The sequence below is a fragment of the Rhea americana genome, unplaced genomic scaffold (assembly GCF_003343005.1).
Source record: "Rhea americana isolate MKP2758 unplaced genomic scaffold, rheAme1 scaffold_489, whole genome shotgun sequence".
Lineage (NCBI taxonomy): Eukaryota > Metazoa > Chordata > Aves > Rheiformes > Rheidae > Rhea > Rhea americana.
The window spans coordinates 45,537-60,320 of NW_028186633.1; the positions used below are offsets into that span (position 1 = coordinate 45,537).

Sequence of the window (14,784 nt, forward strand, 5' to 3'; positions counted from 1 at the left end):
AAGGAAGAGGCCAAGAGCCCAGCTGTGAAGTCCCCAGAGAAACCTGCATCCCCCTCCAAGGAAGAGGCCAAGAGCCCAGCTGTGAAGTCTCCAGAAAAGGTCAAATCTCCTGTGAAGGAGGAGACCAAGTCTCCTCAGAAGGAAACGGCCCCGGCAAAGGAGCCCATTCCTTCACCTCCGAAGGAGTCAAAAGCCACTGTGAAAGAAGAGCAGCCCAAAGAGGAGAAGGCTTCCTCCAAGCCTCAAGCTGAGGAAGGCAAGAAAAAGGAGGCCCCCCAGGCTGTCCCAGCTAAGGCAGAGGAGAAGCCCAAAGACAAGGTGGCTACTGCACCAGGGAAGGAGTCCACAAAACCCACAGAGGAAGGGAAGGCAGAGAAGGAGACTCAGCCAAAGCCTCAGCAGGAGCCCAGCAAAGCAGCTGAGAAGCCAAAGGCTGAGAAGAAGGAGGAGGAACCAAAGAAAGAGAAAGCAGAGCCCAAAAAGGAGCTGGAGGAGAAACCCAAAGTTGAAGCTAAGCCCAAAGATGAGCTCAAAGCCAGTAAGGAGCCCACCAAGGCTGAGAAAGTGGCCAGTGCAGATGTCAAGGAGGGCAAAGCCTCAGAGCTGGTGCCTGCCTCGGGCAAGAAGAGCGAGAAGTGAGCAGAGTCCTGGCCCCACAGGCGCCAGGAGCATCTCAGTCCCGGGAGCAGCTCTATTGCCCTCCAAGGGCCGAGGGTAGGTGGAAGCATCACCCGCCAAGCCCGGCCTTAGCAATATGTTCGTGTGAGAGACACAGCCCCTAGCTGCCCTCCTCCGGGGGTATGTTATGATCGCTTCTGTAGCCGAATGTGATACACGCAGAGCACCACATTTAACACTTGAATTATACTGASGGGACCGGCCCCGATGGGACCCGGCTGCCCTTCTCCAATAAGTGCATTTATTTAAGGTACGTGCAATTGGCAGGCAGGCGCGCCGCACGGCTTTAGCTGCCCGGGCCGCGTGCTGAAGGCTCGCAGAGCCCCGATGGCCTTCCCTCCTCCGGGGGAAACTGTCCTTTCTGTGCGGCGACRCAGGCTGGGGCCGGCTTGGGTGGACCGGGTTAGGCACAGTGTGGAAATACTCCCCAAAACACGATGTGCACGAGGAGACTCGAGTCCACTCCCTGTTGCTTATGTGCAATAACCAAATAAAGTGCTTACAGAGATAGCCTGGGCTCTTGCTGTCTTGCTTGCTTGGAGGGGTGGAAAGCAACCGTGAAGGGGGGGCGGGAACAGGTGCCCTAAGATCTGTTTGAGTGGATGGGCTGGATCACAAGAAAGGTGATCTGCACAGCTCCCTGGGCTGCGAGCAACTAACGCAGGCAGCCTCATCACTGGACACCCAGGGGTGCAAACCCAGAGCAGGGGCATGCAGGGGGTGGCGGGGGCTTTTCAGAAGTAAACGGCACTGGGAACCAACCCCGACTGCCTCCTAGGGAAGGCRGCCAAGCCCCTGCCCCTGGCCCAGGGAGTCGGCAAAGCCAGGCAAGAGCCCCAGCTCGTGGGCCAGCAGCTTGCCTGCGCGCTCCCCACAGGGGCTGAGAACGGGGCCAGCCACCAGCTCTCCACCCTGCAAGGGCTCACAGCAGCATTTGCTTCCTTCTCAGTTTAAAATGGGGCTCCCAGTGGGCCACTGGGCCTGGTTTAACCTGAGCGCTGCAGCACAGCACAGCTCTGCACTGCGGCGCTGCGGTGACGGTGAGGACTGCCTGGAGCGGACGCAGCACTGGCACAGAAGGGGGAAAACGGTCTGTGAGCCTGCGGTGAGGACACGGGCTTTGGCCCGGCCCTGGCGAGCCAGGAGGGATGGTGATCCTGAGCAGGGGGACAAAGCCACCATGGCTCAGACAGGAGCCGCAGCACTGGAGACTGCAACAGGGACCCCCAGGGAGGGCCCCAAGGAGGCTCTGGAACCGCAGCTAGCGGCCCGTGAGCTCCTGGTGCAGCAAGCTGGGACTCACCTTTGCCCTGGCAGGGAGGTGCTTGGCCCCCTGTGCCAGCAAGAGGAGGGCTAAGCTCCTGCTGGAGGCTGGAGCGACTCACCGGTGCAGCAGAGAAACCCTTGAGTCCTGAGTAGAGCCAAGACAGTGCTCTGGGAACCAAGGCTCCCCTTGCCACTTTGGGCTGGTTTTGGCTCTTTGTGCCAAAGGCAGGCAACCAGCTGGGATGAGAACAGGCACTGGCTGCAGCGCAGGCTTGGGGCTATTTTTAGCCTCTTGGCTCAGCATTACGGAGCAGCTGTGGTGGYGAGGGAGGCACACAGAGCTGGCAGGGCTCAAGGGACACAGCAAACCTGCGTGAGCCAAGAGCCACAGGGGACAGGGCGCTGCAGCCTCACRCGCATCCTCCCCTTGGTGCTGGAGGGCAGCAGAGCCAGCATCATCTAGCCCAAGCACATCAGTGCAGGGATCCTCTCTGGCCGCATAGCAGTTTCTAGCCTGAGGATGAGAAGATCCGGGCAGCCTTGACAGGAACAGTGATGGTGCCCCAGTGACAGTCACAGATGCAATGAAAAAGGCATCACATCCTTGGGACAGGCACCTCCAGCCCTCGTGGGTACCCCAATCACAGTCCAAGAAAGCTGCACAAGACACATACGCGCTTTTTTCCTTCAGTCCAGAATTTAATTCTTTTGGGTACAAAACTCCAAACCAAACCTTGGGAAAGCATCTGAAACAGCAGGTTGGGGCCACTCCYCCTCCCTCGGCCGGGGTGAGGCCCAGACCTGGAGCAGTGGGTACATCAGCGATGACTGAAGAAACCCTGTGGGTAGTTAAACTTGAATGGCTTCATGCGGGTGGGCCCTCTGGAAGAGGAGACAGAAGGGAGCAGATCACCCACCAGCACCTTTCCTGCTTTGAGCAAGACTTGCTTGGCAGCAGGATGCAGCTGCAGTACCAGGTCAGGCAGAGCTGAGCTCCAGGGACTCCTGTTGGCACCCTTGCCCCCACCCAGCTCCCTGCTGCCTGCAAGCTGGGAGCCAGCACCCTGGTGTCCCCCACYGCACCAGCTCTCACCTGACAAGGCGCAGACACATCTTTTCCTGGGGGAACTCCTTGGGCCCCTCCACGCTGGTGTCATGCGACTCTGTCTCTAGGTAGACGTCGAGCACCATGCAGAGGCGCTGAAGCTGGTTGGTGAGGAGCTGGTAGCCAGGTTTGGGCCCCCACAGTTCCTTGTAGCTCACGTTGACCTCGCTCTCCATGGCCTGGCACAGACAGAGGGATCAGCATGGCACAGCCCTGGCTCCGCTCTTCCCTCCCAGGACCAGATCCGCTGCCAAATCCACCCCATAGAGCTAGCATGATACCTGGTCTGGGCAGCCACTCACACAAGCTGCCCAACTGCTACCTCTCCCAGTAGCTGCCTTAGTGTGGCCACAAAAGCGCCAGAAATAAAACCAGTGGCTCTCCAGACTCCTCTCCCACCCCAACGGCTCACCCGAATGTTGTCGTCGTTGCTGCYGGTCCGCTCCCCTTTCCAGTTGAGGCACAGGCTGAAGATGGGTGGCAGGGTGGAGTAGCCAGGGTTGAGCACCACAGCAGCCTGCAGCTTGGCTGAGCCGGGCAGAGCAGAAATATCACATGTGCCCCACAGCACCTCTGCCCTCGGGGGCCTCCCATTAAGACACCCAACAAGGCAGGGACTAGCCAGGAAGGTGGCACGGAGGGTAGGAGGTAATCCTCACAAATGGGAAGCTAAAGTTCGCCGGGTGCTGGTTCCCTGCCATGTCCTGCATCTCTTGGGCATGGCCACAGGCACTCACAAACCCCTCTGTGAGGTCCGGGCAGGCCTGGCCCATGCTGAGAGCAGCAAAAGCTGCCTGGGTGGGGGGGTAATATATGCAGCTGCTGGGAATTAGGAACTGCTGGGGCAAGGAAAGGTACCTACCTGTTCCCCTTTCTATCAGCGCCATGTAATAGAGGTGAGTGTCCTCAGCCAGGCCGGCCTCCAGCACGTCCTTGGTGTAGGGCAGCTCCTGTGAGGGGTGGCAGCAGCAGGAGTGAGTGGCCACCAGCACTGAGCCCCAGTGTGGAGCAGGAGGGAAAGGGCCTCAGGCACAGCACCCACCACGTAATCCTCGTAGGGGATGGCAGCCCACTTCACCAGGCGTGAGACAATCTTGGAAGGGAAGAGGTGCTGGCACTCACTGGACACTGGTATGACCCCATGTTCTGAAACGGAGGACGGGGCCACCTGAGCAGGCGCAGGCTGTGGCTGAACGCTCCTGCCCTGCTGCCAGTGACTATACATGGTCCACGGCCATGCTCCGAGTGGCAGCAAAACCAGGACGTGGGGACAGCACTGTCCCTCCGACATCGTCACTCGGTGCCCAGCTGGCAGCAGAGCCAGCCGCGCCTGTCGTCCCCAAGAGCACATGGCCTCAGCAGCACCGCAGGCGCACGACACTTCCCATGACAACTCACCTGCCCCGAGGCCTGACTCAATCCCCAGCACCRAGTTCACGGGCTGAGCCAGGGCAGCCCAGAAGGGCTGCTGGGCAGCGAGTGGGCACGCAGCCTGCCCCCTGCGCTGCTCTCAAAGCCCTGCTCCCACTGCCAGTACTGAGGGGACAGCTCGGGTTGCTGATCGTGGCACTGCAGTGAYGCTCACTTTGGCCTGTCCAGGGACACTTTGGTGGTGTTTGGACACAGGTTGGAAGCACAGGCCCAGGGGGAGGAGTGGAGSGACCAGGAATGCCCCTGTGCCTACACATGAGAAGTGAAGGGTACAGAGGGATCTGGGACATCCCTCAGAGGAGACCTCAGTCACCTCTTCGGTGCAAGAGGTGACTTGGGGTGACCAGCTACTGCCCAGCCCATCCCCGGGSCAGGGGCACAGAGCTGAGCACTCACCCAGTGATGCAAACTGCTTGTGGAGAGCCAGGCGCGACTGCAGCCTCGTCCGCAGCAGCTTCACTGTCATCTCCATGTGACTTGCGCTCAGCGAGTTGTCGGCAGTGACTGTGTGCTGTGGGCAGGAGAGGCTGTCACCCAACGGGCCCTTCACTGGGGGCTCTGCGTGGCACCAGGGGCCTCCCTCGCGCCCAGCGGGACAGGCACACGTTCGTGTTGTTGCCCTTAACGAGCTGCTTAGGGCCGGTAAACGTGACAGAGCTCAGACCATCATGCCTGGRAGGTAAAATACTGTAGCACGACTCCGTTGTACTGATTCACCCCAATCAACTCATGCTGGTCTGACCTGACCGAGGGTGCTCATTGGGCTCTGATGGTTTGGGAGCAGCAGAGGGGGCCATAGCTGTCCCCAAGGCCCCCAGAAACCCATGCCAGCCCCCTGGGGTTGGGGGGAGGAAGGAGGGGAGGCCATAGCTGTCCCCAAGGCCTCCAGAAACCCATGCCAGCCCCCTGGGGTTGCGGGGAGGAAGGAGGGGAGGCCATAGCTGTCCCCAAGGCCTCCAGAAACCCATGCCAGCCCCCTGGGGTTGCGGGGAGGAAGGAGGGGAGGCCATAGCTGTCCCCAAGGCCTCCAGAAACCCATGCCAGCCCCCTGGGGTTGCGGGGAGGAAGGAGGGGAGGCCATGTGACATGCCTGAGGCTGGTCCTTGGGGAAATGCAGGCCGCCCAGCTTCTGCACCCACACGTAGGGATGCCCCAGCTCCGTCACGTAATCACTCAAGGTCACRATGCTGTGGGAGAAGAGAGAAAGGGTTATCCGAGCCGTGACCTCAGCGATGCCAGGGCCACTCTCCCCCGATGCCCCGGCAGTCCCGACGGCCACCTAACGGCCACCCAACTTGCCCTGCCGTTCCGGAGAGGAGCAGCTGAGGGCCTGGCTCAGGGTGCTGCCAGCTCCAAGCCCTCAGAGTCACCCCATGGCGGGGGGAGGGGGGGAGAGCCAGACCCCCACACAGCACAATCGCACCAGCTGCCCAGYCGAGGCCGTGCAGGCAGAGTTGAGGCCTACGCACCCCACTTTATCAAACTGGAACTGGTTGGCTGGGTTCGGCGTTTTCTTCCCATGGTCTCCTGGGTACAGGCAGCTCAGGAGGGAATCTGGAGACAGCAGATCTCTGGCAGGAGAGTGACGGAGAAGGTTAATCATTCATTAGTCTCTGTGTCTCTATAGCAACCATAAACAAGCTGCAAGCCTGGAAAAACAGATTATGCTCCACGAATAGGCCGGAAAGAGATTCRTCTCCTTCCTGGCTGTAAAGAAGTTAGAAATCACAAGGCACCACGCTCCCAGGGAGCTGCTCACAGGCTTCAGTGTGATTAAGTTCAGTGCATTAACTCTGAAACTTATTGATGACAGTCAGCTATGCAGAAAACAAATTCAGCACACCCAGGGCATGGTCCGATTGCTGTTCACCATCCCACCAGCTAAAGCTGTAGCGGAGGGGGGGGGTGGCTCTCGCCCTGGCCTGAGGCTGCCCCTCCAGTGCAGCATTCACCCCAGCAGGGCGGACAGACACTTGCCTGCCCAGTGATTTTGGGTGCCCACAGCAAAGAGAAGCCCAAAGAGAAGGGAAGGCCTCACATAGCTGTGCTGGGGGYAGCGGCGCTTGCTCGCGGGTGCCCCAGGCCAGCCTTGCCTGCCTCCCCGTCTCGGGCACTGGCATCTGCCCTGGGGCAGAGCCCTGGCGAGCTCCYGGCTCATCCAAGCGTCCCGAGCAGACCCTGGAGCTGCCATTTCAGCCAGGCCTTACAAAAATCACAGCCAAGCAGCTTTGCAGGGAGTCTGTGAGTAGGAAGCAGCACCCCCCCCACCCCCAAAATAAGGTTAGCTGCCAAGAAGCTAGCAAAAGCTRTGTGAGGGAGAGGGGCATTTTGACTGTTAGATGTAGATTAATGTGTCAAGCAGGAGAGGTTGCTCCCAGCTCCTGACTGGGGTGTAAGCCTTGGTCCAGCACCACCCTCCGAGGAGGCTCTCAGCCTCTTCCTTGCTTCCCCTGCCTGCTTAAGGACAGGCCAGAACAACGCTTGGAAAATGYTGCTCTGCACAATGGCCTCAAAGGTGCCCCAGGACGTTAAAGCAGCATCTGCTGCGAGCAGGTTCCTGCAAGAGGCTTTGCTGGGTGCAGAGCAGTCGCAGGGCCTGACTGCGCTTCTCCCTGCTCAGCCCCCAGCTGAGCTCGAYGCCCTCCGAATCCTGTGCCAGAGACCACAGGGCACATGGCTGCCCCTTGGTGCCACATCACTCTGCCACTGGGTCACTTCGGAGTCCAGCAGGACCCATGGGGCCCAGCAGGACATCAGGGCTTTCACAACGGGCTCCGCGCTCAGCGAACACACCACAACTGAGCGTAGCCTCTGTGCCCAAGGGGCTTTCCTCACCCGGCACTGATGGGGGTCGTCAGCTCGACAGCAGTGGTCACCTTGGTTTTCACTGTCATGACATTGAGGTTCATCAGGTAGTAAAAYGTCAGGTGAAGCACGTTCTCATCTGTGCCAAGAGAAGGAGGCAACAGGGCTTTTCTCTGCAGCTCTGAGCACCTGGGGTTCAGCGCTCCCTGGGGAGGGGGATACCTGTGCTCTTCTGCTGCCCTTACAGTAAACAGGGCTGAGAGGCAAATGTCTCTGATGCTGCCTCKTTGGCAGCTATCAGGCACCAATGTGGCCTGCCTGCACCCGCTGCTCTTGCTGAGGGCCAAGCTGCCCCCAGGTTGCTCCTCGACCCACCGGCCAGCCCCACACCTTTGGGTGCTCTCTGCCAGGGGCCACTCGCGCTTGCTCACCTTTGCATTTCAGGTCGACGGTGACGGAGAGCGGGTGGCGCTTGAGCATCTCCTTGCGCTTATCGTCCAGCTGCACACCCAGCGTGGGCCTGCGTCGCTTCTAGGGAGAGCCAAGCGGAGCCTTCAGCTCCCACAGGCGCTGCTCAGGGCAGGGACGCTGGTGTCCCGCCAGCCCTGGCGACACCCTGGGATGCAAGACCCAGTGCAAAGGTGAGACAGTTCCTGGACCCACCACCTTTGGAAGCCACCTGTCAGACAGCTTAAATCTCATTTTTTGGGGGGCTTTGGTTTGCTGCCTCGATGCTCAGACCAGGAGGGAGAAGAAGCCTTGGTGGCAGCGAGGGAAGAGCAGTTCCCAGAGCCACTTGGGCCCATCTCCYTCAGCACCTCACCACTAGTGGGCACAGATTTTGCCTGCCCACATGGTGCTCAGAGAGGACCCAATGCTGCCCCTTACCGTGGTCTGCTCCTCCTCTGCATCCGAATCGCTCTCGTCATCTGCACAAAGAGAGGGCTGTAAGTGAGCATCCTGCGCAGGAGCCCCACAGCCCGGCTCAGCACCGCAGAGAGGCAGCTCTCCCACCCGCAGCAGGGCCACCAAGCTTCAATCCATCCAGGACCGCAGCTGCCCACCCCTGGGAGGCAGCGTCCCCTCCAAAGCAAGGCCCTAGTGGGACGCAGACAAACAGGGATGCGACCCAATGCCTGGGGACATCCCCCCACTACAGCACCTAACTCACCCTGTGAGTCCTCAGGCGGCTTGTACAASGCTTTGGCTTCTTCAACGCTCCCTTCGATAGCCACAACAAGCTTCTTATCTGTGAGAGAAATGAAAACAAAATTGTGAGCCATACTTCTGCATGAGAAAGGCAGGAACAGAAGCTACAGGGAGCACTGTCTGCCRCTACGAGAGGCGCAAGGCTGGAGGCCAGACCGCAGCAGCTCGCTGGCTAACTGCTGAGCACTGAAATTTAACCCTCCCGCTGCCCAGGCAGATGCACTGCCACCACAGGAGAGTCCGTGTCAGTGGTAGAAGCTAGGTGGCTCCCTGTAACGGGCAGGGAACAAACCCTTGTGTGATACAACCCTGCCTTGGACCTGGGGTCAAGGGAACACGTCTCCTGCTCTTTCACGCTATTAGCCTCAAGCACAACCCCCAAATATACCTTCCCTTGCTCTTTTCGACAAGCCTGCAAACCGAAAGCAGTTTGGGGATCCTAAGCTCGTGGGGCAGCAGGGAGCCCTGCCACGAAATCCCTCCAAGAAGTGCTTCCCTCAGGCTTCAGGCCTGCAAAATCATCCCAGGGGACAGAGGCTTTCAGGTGAGTTGCTGGGAAGGGCTGAGAGAGGGGCGCAAAGAGGGAGAGAGCCATCATGCTGCCACGCTGAAAAGCCGAGAGCCACCAGAAAGTGCCTGCTGTTCCCTGGCTCTAATTTCACCCACTCCAGGAGGTGTTAGCCCCGCTCTGCTGAGAGCGACCAACCCACAGGGAAAGGAAGGTTCATGAGCCAGAGGAACACAAAACACCCACCACAGCCAGGCCACATCTCCTGAGATGTGGCTCCAGGCTTTGCTCTGCTGCAGGGAGGGTGGAGAAGCCGAGCACCTCCATGACGGTGGGCACAAACACCCGCTGTACCGTCTCTGGACTCGCTGCCATCAGAGGAGAGTGCTACACAGCACCCACTCCGTGGGGTGCCAGCCCACCAGCGTCACCAAAGAGATGTCCCTGCAGGCCCCGAGGACTGTCATGACCCAAGGGAGAAGCATGCACTGAGTTTTCCATGCAGTTTGCTGCCTGGCAGTAGGGCAGACAGGACAAAACGGACCTCCGCGAGCCTCCCAAAAGCAGCGTTTTGACACACAGCAGCAAGATCCCCTCCTCGTGTGCCCACTCCACCTCGCCACAGCCTCCTGCAGCGCTGTGGAGAGCCCCGCGCCCGCCTTGGCCCCCGCAGTGCTCACCACAGGCCTGCCCGTAGGCGCTGGCTTGCACGAAGAGGACGTAGAGTGGMGGCGGTAGGTGCCGGGCTATCTCATACTGCTTGTGCGCCTGGTCGAAAGGCATGAAGAGATACTCCTGGACAGGCAGGGACGCCTGGAGAGGGAACAGGCATGACGTGCGTGACTCGGATCAGGGTTGTCCTCCTCACACTCTCGTTCAGGTACCCCAAGGTAGTACGTGGGAGGTTGGAAACCAGCACACAAGCAGCTGCAGATGTTTTAACACAGGCCACGACTATGGTAAGTCCCCCAGGGGAGGACTTGCTGCTTTCCTCTGCTGGAAAAACGTCTGGATCCAAGTCTAACCCAGTTCCTTCTCCTGATCTGCCCCTCCACAGCAGACACAAGGGGCTGGAGCTGCATATCGGCCTCTGAGGAAAGGCCTGTTTAACCAGCTCTGGAGCTGCAACTTTGCAGSAACAGCTGCACAGACAAGGAGACTGGGAAGGAAAGGCAGAGCACAAGGAAACAGCTCAGGCACCCCTGAAGGAGCCACAGCCTACACACTCAGCYGGGTTTTGACATCTCCAGCCTGGGCAGCTGCCCTGAGAGCCACAAGATGGGCAGGCACATGGGCAGAGCGCTTCATGGTGATTCCAGGGCGACTCTGGTTGGCACCCACCGGCTGGCTCCCCATCCTGCAKGACTGGGCCGCTACCTGCATAATGCTGTTGAGCCGGGGCTGGAGGCTGCTCAGATATTCCTTCTTCACCTCAATTTCCTTCAGGATCTTCTCCTTGTTGGCCAGACATTCCTTGTATTTCTCTGCCAATCTGGGGATGGGAGATTAGTTACCACTGCACATTGTGGTCACAGAGCAAGCTCTGCTGCCAGCCGGGGCCTTCCTCAGCCCCAGCTCTCCTGACCCRAAACGTYGCTGCAGGAACCAGGAGAGCTCAAYGACAGACAGGGAGCTCTCCCAATACCAAAGGCAAATAGAGACAGAGCAGAACTTGTTAGAACAGGAAAATAAATGAGAAGAACAACTCAAAACTCAGCTAGTGTTGTGCCCTGAGAAGGGAGAGCAGCCAGGCGTTTCCTCAGCAGACCTGCTCCTGCACCGGCCTCTGCTGCCAGCAAGAACCCCATGGACTCCTGCTGACCCCAAGAGCCGTTTCCACCTTTTATCACCATCACGTTCACTTCCTTCATGTCATAGCAACAGCTTCTGCAAGTCAGCCTTGYGAGAAGAAAGGTTTAAGGCACTACATGAGTCTCTTGTCACTGGCTTCAGAGTCATTAAGATCCAGCACTGGGATAGCACTCCTCCCCCTGCAGCCTCCTACAGAAAGTGGTGTTGAACTCCAACCTTCAACCACCAACTCATGTTCCAAGTGAACCACCAACAACTCTCAAACCATCAGAAAGTGCCCAAAACGTCACCCCCCCATCTACTGTCACAGGGATTCGAGAAGCCATTTCTCCCCTGCCATGACAGAAGTGCCAAATGCAAGGYGGTGTCCTCAAACACAGTAGGATGAGAACCAGGAATGCTGAAACSTCTCAGTAACTCAACACAGCCGTGGGACAAGCTCCACCCAGTTCTGCTCTGCCCTTTTCAGAGTTTGCAAGGAACAATCATTTAAGACAACCCTAAAAATATGCAGCACAAATGGCTCTGTCTGGCTCTCACCAGACAAAATGAACCAGGTTCAGTACAAAGGAGCCTGGAACAGGCTTGGACAGACAAACTATAAGCTGAAGGGAGCCACGCAATGCCTGCTGCAGCACCTCTCAGCAGCCTCTCAACGGTCTGCTGTGTTTAATTGCACTGCTCACRCAGTGACTGCTTGCAGGCTTAGGTTGCTCTTTCCAGAAGGTTGGCCCTAGCTGGCTAGAAAAAGCTGCTAGCTGCTGCGAAGATCAGAAAAAYTGTGTCATGTTCGCTGCTCACATAAGGCAAGAGCTGCTGGAGCAGCTGAGCCACCCGGGTTCTCCTGCGTGGGCAGCGCCCAGCTGTGGTGAGGGTCAGGAGCAGGAGCGCAGAGCAGCCACAGYGCAAGGCCAGGCCACTGAGTCGACCCCCCAGGCCTCCAAGACTCGCCAGCTTTGACCCCCACGCTGCAGCAGTGCTGCCCAYGTGGGGATTGCTCTGCCCCACAAGTTGTGTCTTGCTGAAGCAGCTGCTGGATCAAGGCATGCGACTCCCTGTCCTAAAATAGCACAACTCCAGAGGGCAGCAGCCCATTCCCCGCCRCCAGAGCCTCCAAGCTTGGAGCATGCTGGAAACACCAAGCAGCGATGTCCATTTTGTTCCTCTGATGTTCACTGACTCAGTGAGCATCCGTGCACGGACGGACCCAAGCAGCCAAAACACCTTTGCTGCGTGATGCAGCCCTCACACTCCAGCATTCGGTAGAACAGCCGTTTTCACAGGCCAGCTGCAGCCGTTCACACTCCCCTCCCACACCATCACTGGCTCAGGGTGTCTCGCTTGGGTCTGGAGCTTTTCTGCTCCTCAGGGATTGCCTGGCAGCCTCCAAAATCACACAAAGGAAAATTCACAATCTATGAAACAAGATGGAGAATCCCACCAAGCCCAGCTCTCCACAGCGAGTAAACCTCTACGATAAACGCTCAGTTATACGATAAATCTCTCACTTGCTCTATCCTAACTGTTTCAAGTGGGTGTTAACACATTTATGCTGGCGTTTGCTCCCYTAGGGGCTGTGGAGCTCACTCCGAGGGTGCCGGCATGGAGCGCTGCCCTATGGYATGGCAGAGGTGAGCCAGGCTGTCCCGAAGCCAGTGCAGCGCAGCGCCCACCTACCGCTTGCGCTGCTCCAGCTCCCAGTCAAGGCGGGCGAGGGTCTGCTGGTGGGGCTCGGCCAGGGTGATTGCTGGCCTGCTGATTTCTGGTGGGGCTTCCCTGTAGAACTCCTCCAGGCTCACCAGCTCAATCTCCTCGTGTTTTGACCTGCGAGGACAGAAAGATATGGTCAGGGAAGAGGGGCGAATGCCCACGCAGGGCTGAACTCGCAGCAGAGTGCTCAGCGGYGATGCCCCAGGCCCTGGCTTTATGCTGCCACGCAAATCACCACAACCACCGCAGGTAAAACCACGTGTCGCAACAGAGGAGGGAAACGGATCTGAGCAGGGTCATGGACGTGCCTTCCCCACACTCCTCCAGCAACAGGCTGAGGCAACGTGACAAGAGATCCTGACCCCTTGAAGCCTCCCTCCCATTTTGGACCTGGTTACTCCACCCTGGCTGGACTCACTTAAACTCCAGGCATTTGGTGATCTCCTTCTGCAGATGCATCACTTCGTAGAGCAGGTTCTGGAGCTGCAGGTGATACGCGTCCACCTTCTGCTTCGCCTGAAAGAAAAACACAGCCAGTGACCCTCACAGCACAAGGCAGAGCTGTGCGTGCAAGCGGCAATACAGGACCACGACGCTCTTCYCCTTGGCCCACAGCACTGGGAAGTGGCCCTGAGGCAAGCCAGGGAGGGARTTTTATTACAATCATTCCAGCCTGCTCCTTACCTCATGGGTTTGATCTCTTCCTTTCTTCAGCCGGATGTGAGCCAAGCGGTTGAGTTTCTTGAGGGTCATGAAGTGGACGCAGCTCTGAATGCGCCGCTCGTCTATCTCTGAAGCCTGAACGGCAGGGAGAGGGGAGTTGGAGGTGGAAGACGAGAGGCGCATGCAGTCGCTTCGCCTCACACGTCTTGACACCCCTCGCAGCAGGGCTCTGACACGACTCGAAGAGGAGAACTTTGGCCTGGGCAATGGCCTTTTGGTCAAATATCAAATGCTTCAGCTACAGTTTATTGTTTTTCATTTAACAGGAGACTGTCCTGTTTTCCTAATTTTCCTTAGAACGGCTTCTGCTCCCACTCCTCTCAGGTCAAGGAAAAACATCACAGAAAAGCACATGCAGAAAACAAGGYGCCACAGCTTCTCCTTACATTGTCCTTGACACCTCTGCTCTTCAGCTCCTGGATTTCTGCCATAAGTCTCTGCAGCTCCTGGCAGGTCTCTTTGTAGAGCTCATAATCTTTGATGGGGTCGCGCAGATCCACCTCACCCTCCTCGCTGTAGTACCGAGCATCCTGCAAGGGGCAAAAACACCACCTGAAGTGCCCCGGGAGGCAAATCGCCAGGTCCCAAGCGCTGCCTCAGCCCAGTCACCCCACGCTTGAGGAGGTTTGTGCACGGGAGAGYAACTCATTTAACAACCCAGGGCACAAACACCTGCAAAGTTCAGGCCTCCTATATAGTCACCGTAAATTAGAACCAGTATGTGTCCAGTGCCAGCACATCTATGTTGCTACTGAAGCTGCACACCTGCTTCTTCATTTTTAAATCCCACTTTGACTGAAACTAGGTTATTCTGATCTTTGCGGGAATGTTTCGAGGCAACCTGCAAATCCCTGAGGGACCCGACAGCTTCAGACTTGCCTCTGTTATGTCCCAAAAGGCAATGTTTGACTCCCAGGCATTGGGTTTCCTCAAGGAGGGGGAAACCAGCTCAGAAATCRAGAGTGGGAGTTTTAGAGGTGTTCAGACTGGGCTTGTTCTGACCCCATTCGAGCTGCCTGAATGGTAGAACGAGGCCAAAAATGGGAAGTTTTGACAGCAGGTCCTCCTAACGTGGAGAGGAGCGCCCTGTGACCGCAGGCGGCTCCCCCCGCGCACTGGGGGCCAGGAGAGGCCGTGGCGTGCCCCACCTGGTCGGTGTCAGCCTTGCCCCGCTTGCCCTCCTGCGGGCCCCCGTCGGTGCGGATCACTTTGGGCTTCCTCTTCTTGCTGGAGTCCGACGACATGGCACTGCCGGGAGCTGCCCTGCTGCCCGGGGGCAGGGGACAGAGCGCCAGGTGAGCACCCGCATGAGGGCAGAGGCGCCCAGGGCTCCCTTCTGCCAGGCCTCCAACGACTCCCAAGACACCATGGCCAGTGTCCCCTACCACTACCCCACGCYAGCCCCCCAGTATACCGAGTGCCAGGCTCTGCCCCTGCCCCAGCTTCCAGGCCCCTGCCAGACCCCCAACCCACCAAGTCCTGGGCTCTGTCTCCGATCAGAGATAGGGGTCCCTTGCGAGCTCCCCAAACTGCTGGC

The 14,784-nt window shown here is 58.4% G+C and overlaps 2 protein-coding genes across 2 annotated transcripts in view; one reads left to right on the plus strand and one right to left on the minus strand.

Moving 5' to 3' along the window:
• Positions 1-1,171, plus strand: part of LOC146588945 (uncharacterized) — a 4,258-nt gene extending 3,087 nt beyond the window's left edge. Inside the window, exon 4 of the mRNA XM_085317074.1 lies at positions 1-1,171. This exon is cut by the window's left edge and continues 7 nt beyond it. Within this exon, the coding sequence (XP_085173200.1) occupies positions 1-639 (639 nt within the window). The 3' untranslated portion in view covers positions 640-1,171.
• Positions 1,172-2,622: 1,451 nt separating this feature from the next.
• Positions 2,623-14,629, minus strand: THOC5 (THO complex subunit 5). The gene is made up of 19 exons (XM_085317067.1): positions 14,396-14,629; positions 13,634-13,777; positions 13,209-13,322; positions 12,943-13,040; positions 12,492-12,638; positions 10,380-10,494; positions 9,683-9,815; positions 8,457-8,534; positions 8,174-8,214; positions 7,717-7,816; positions 7,316-7,424; positions 5,950-6,051; positions 5,571-5,667; positions 4,877-4,991; positions 4,092-4,195; positions 3,912-3,999; positions 3,462-3,577; positions 3,038-3,228; positions 2,623-2,826 (listed from the first exon to the last, which is right to left on the minus strand). Exons 1-19 carry the CDS (start codon positions 14,489-14,491, stop codon positions 2,763-2,765), a joined length of 2,052 nt encoding a protein of 683 aa, XP_085173193.1. The 5' UTR covers positions 14,492-14,629; the 3' UTR covers positions 2,623-2,762.
• Positions 14,630-14,784: the final 155 nt, after the last annotated feature.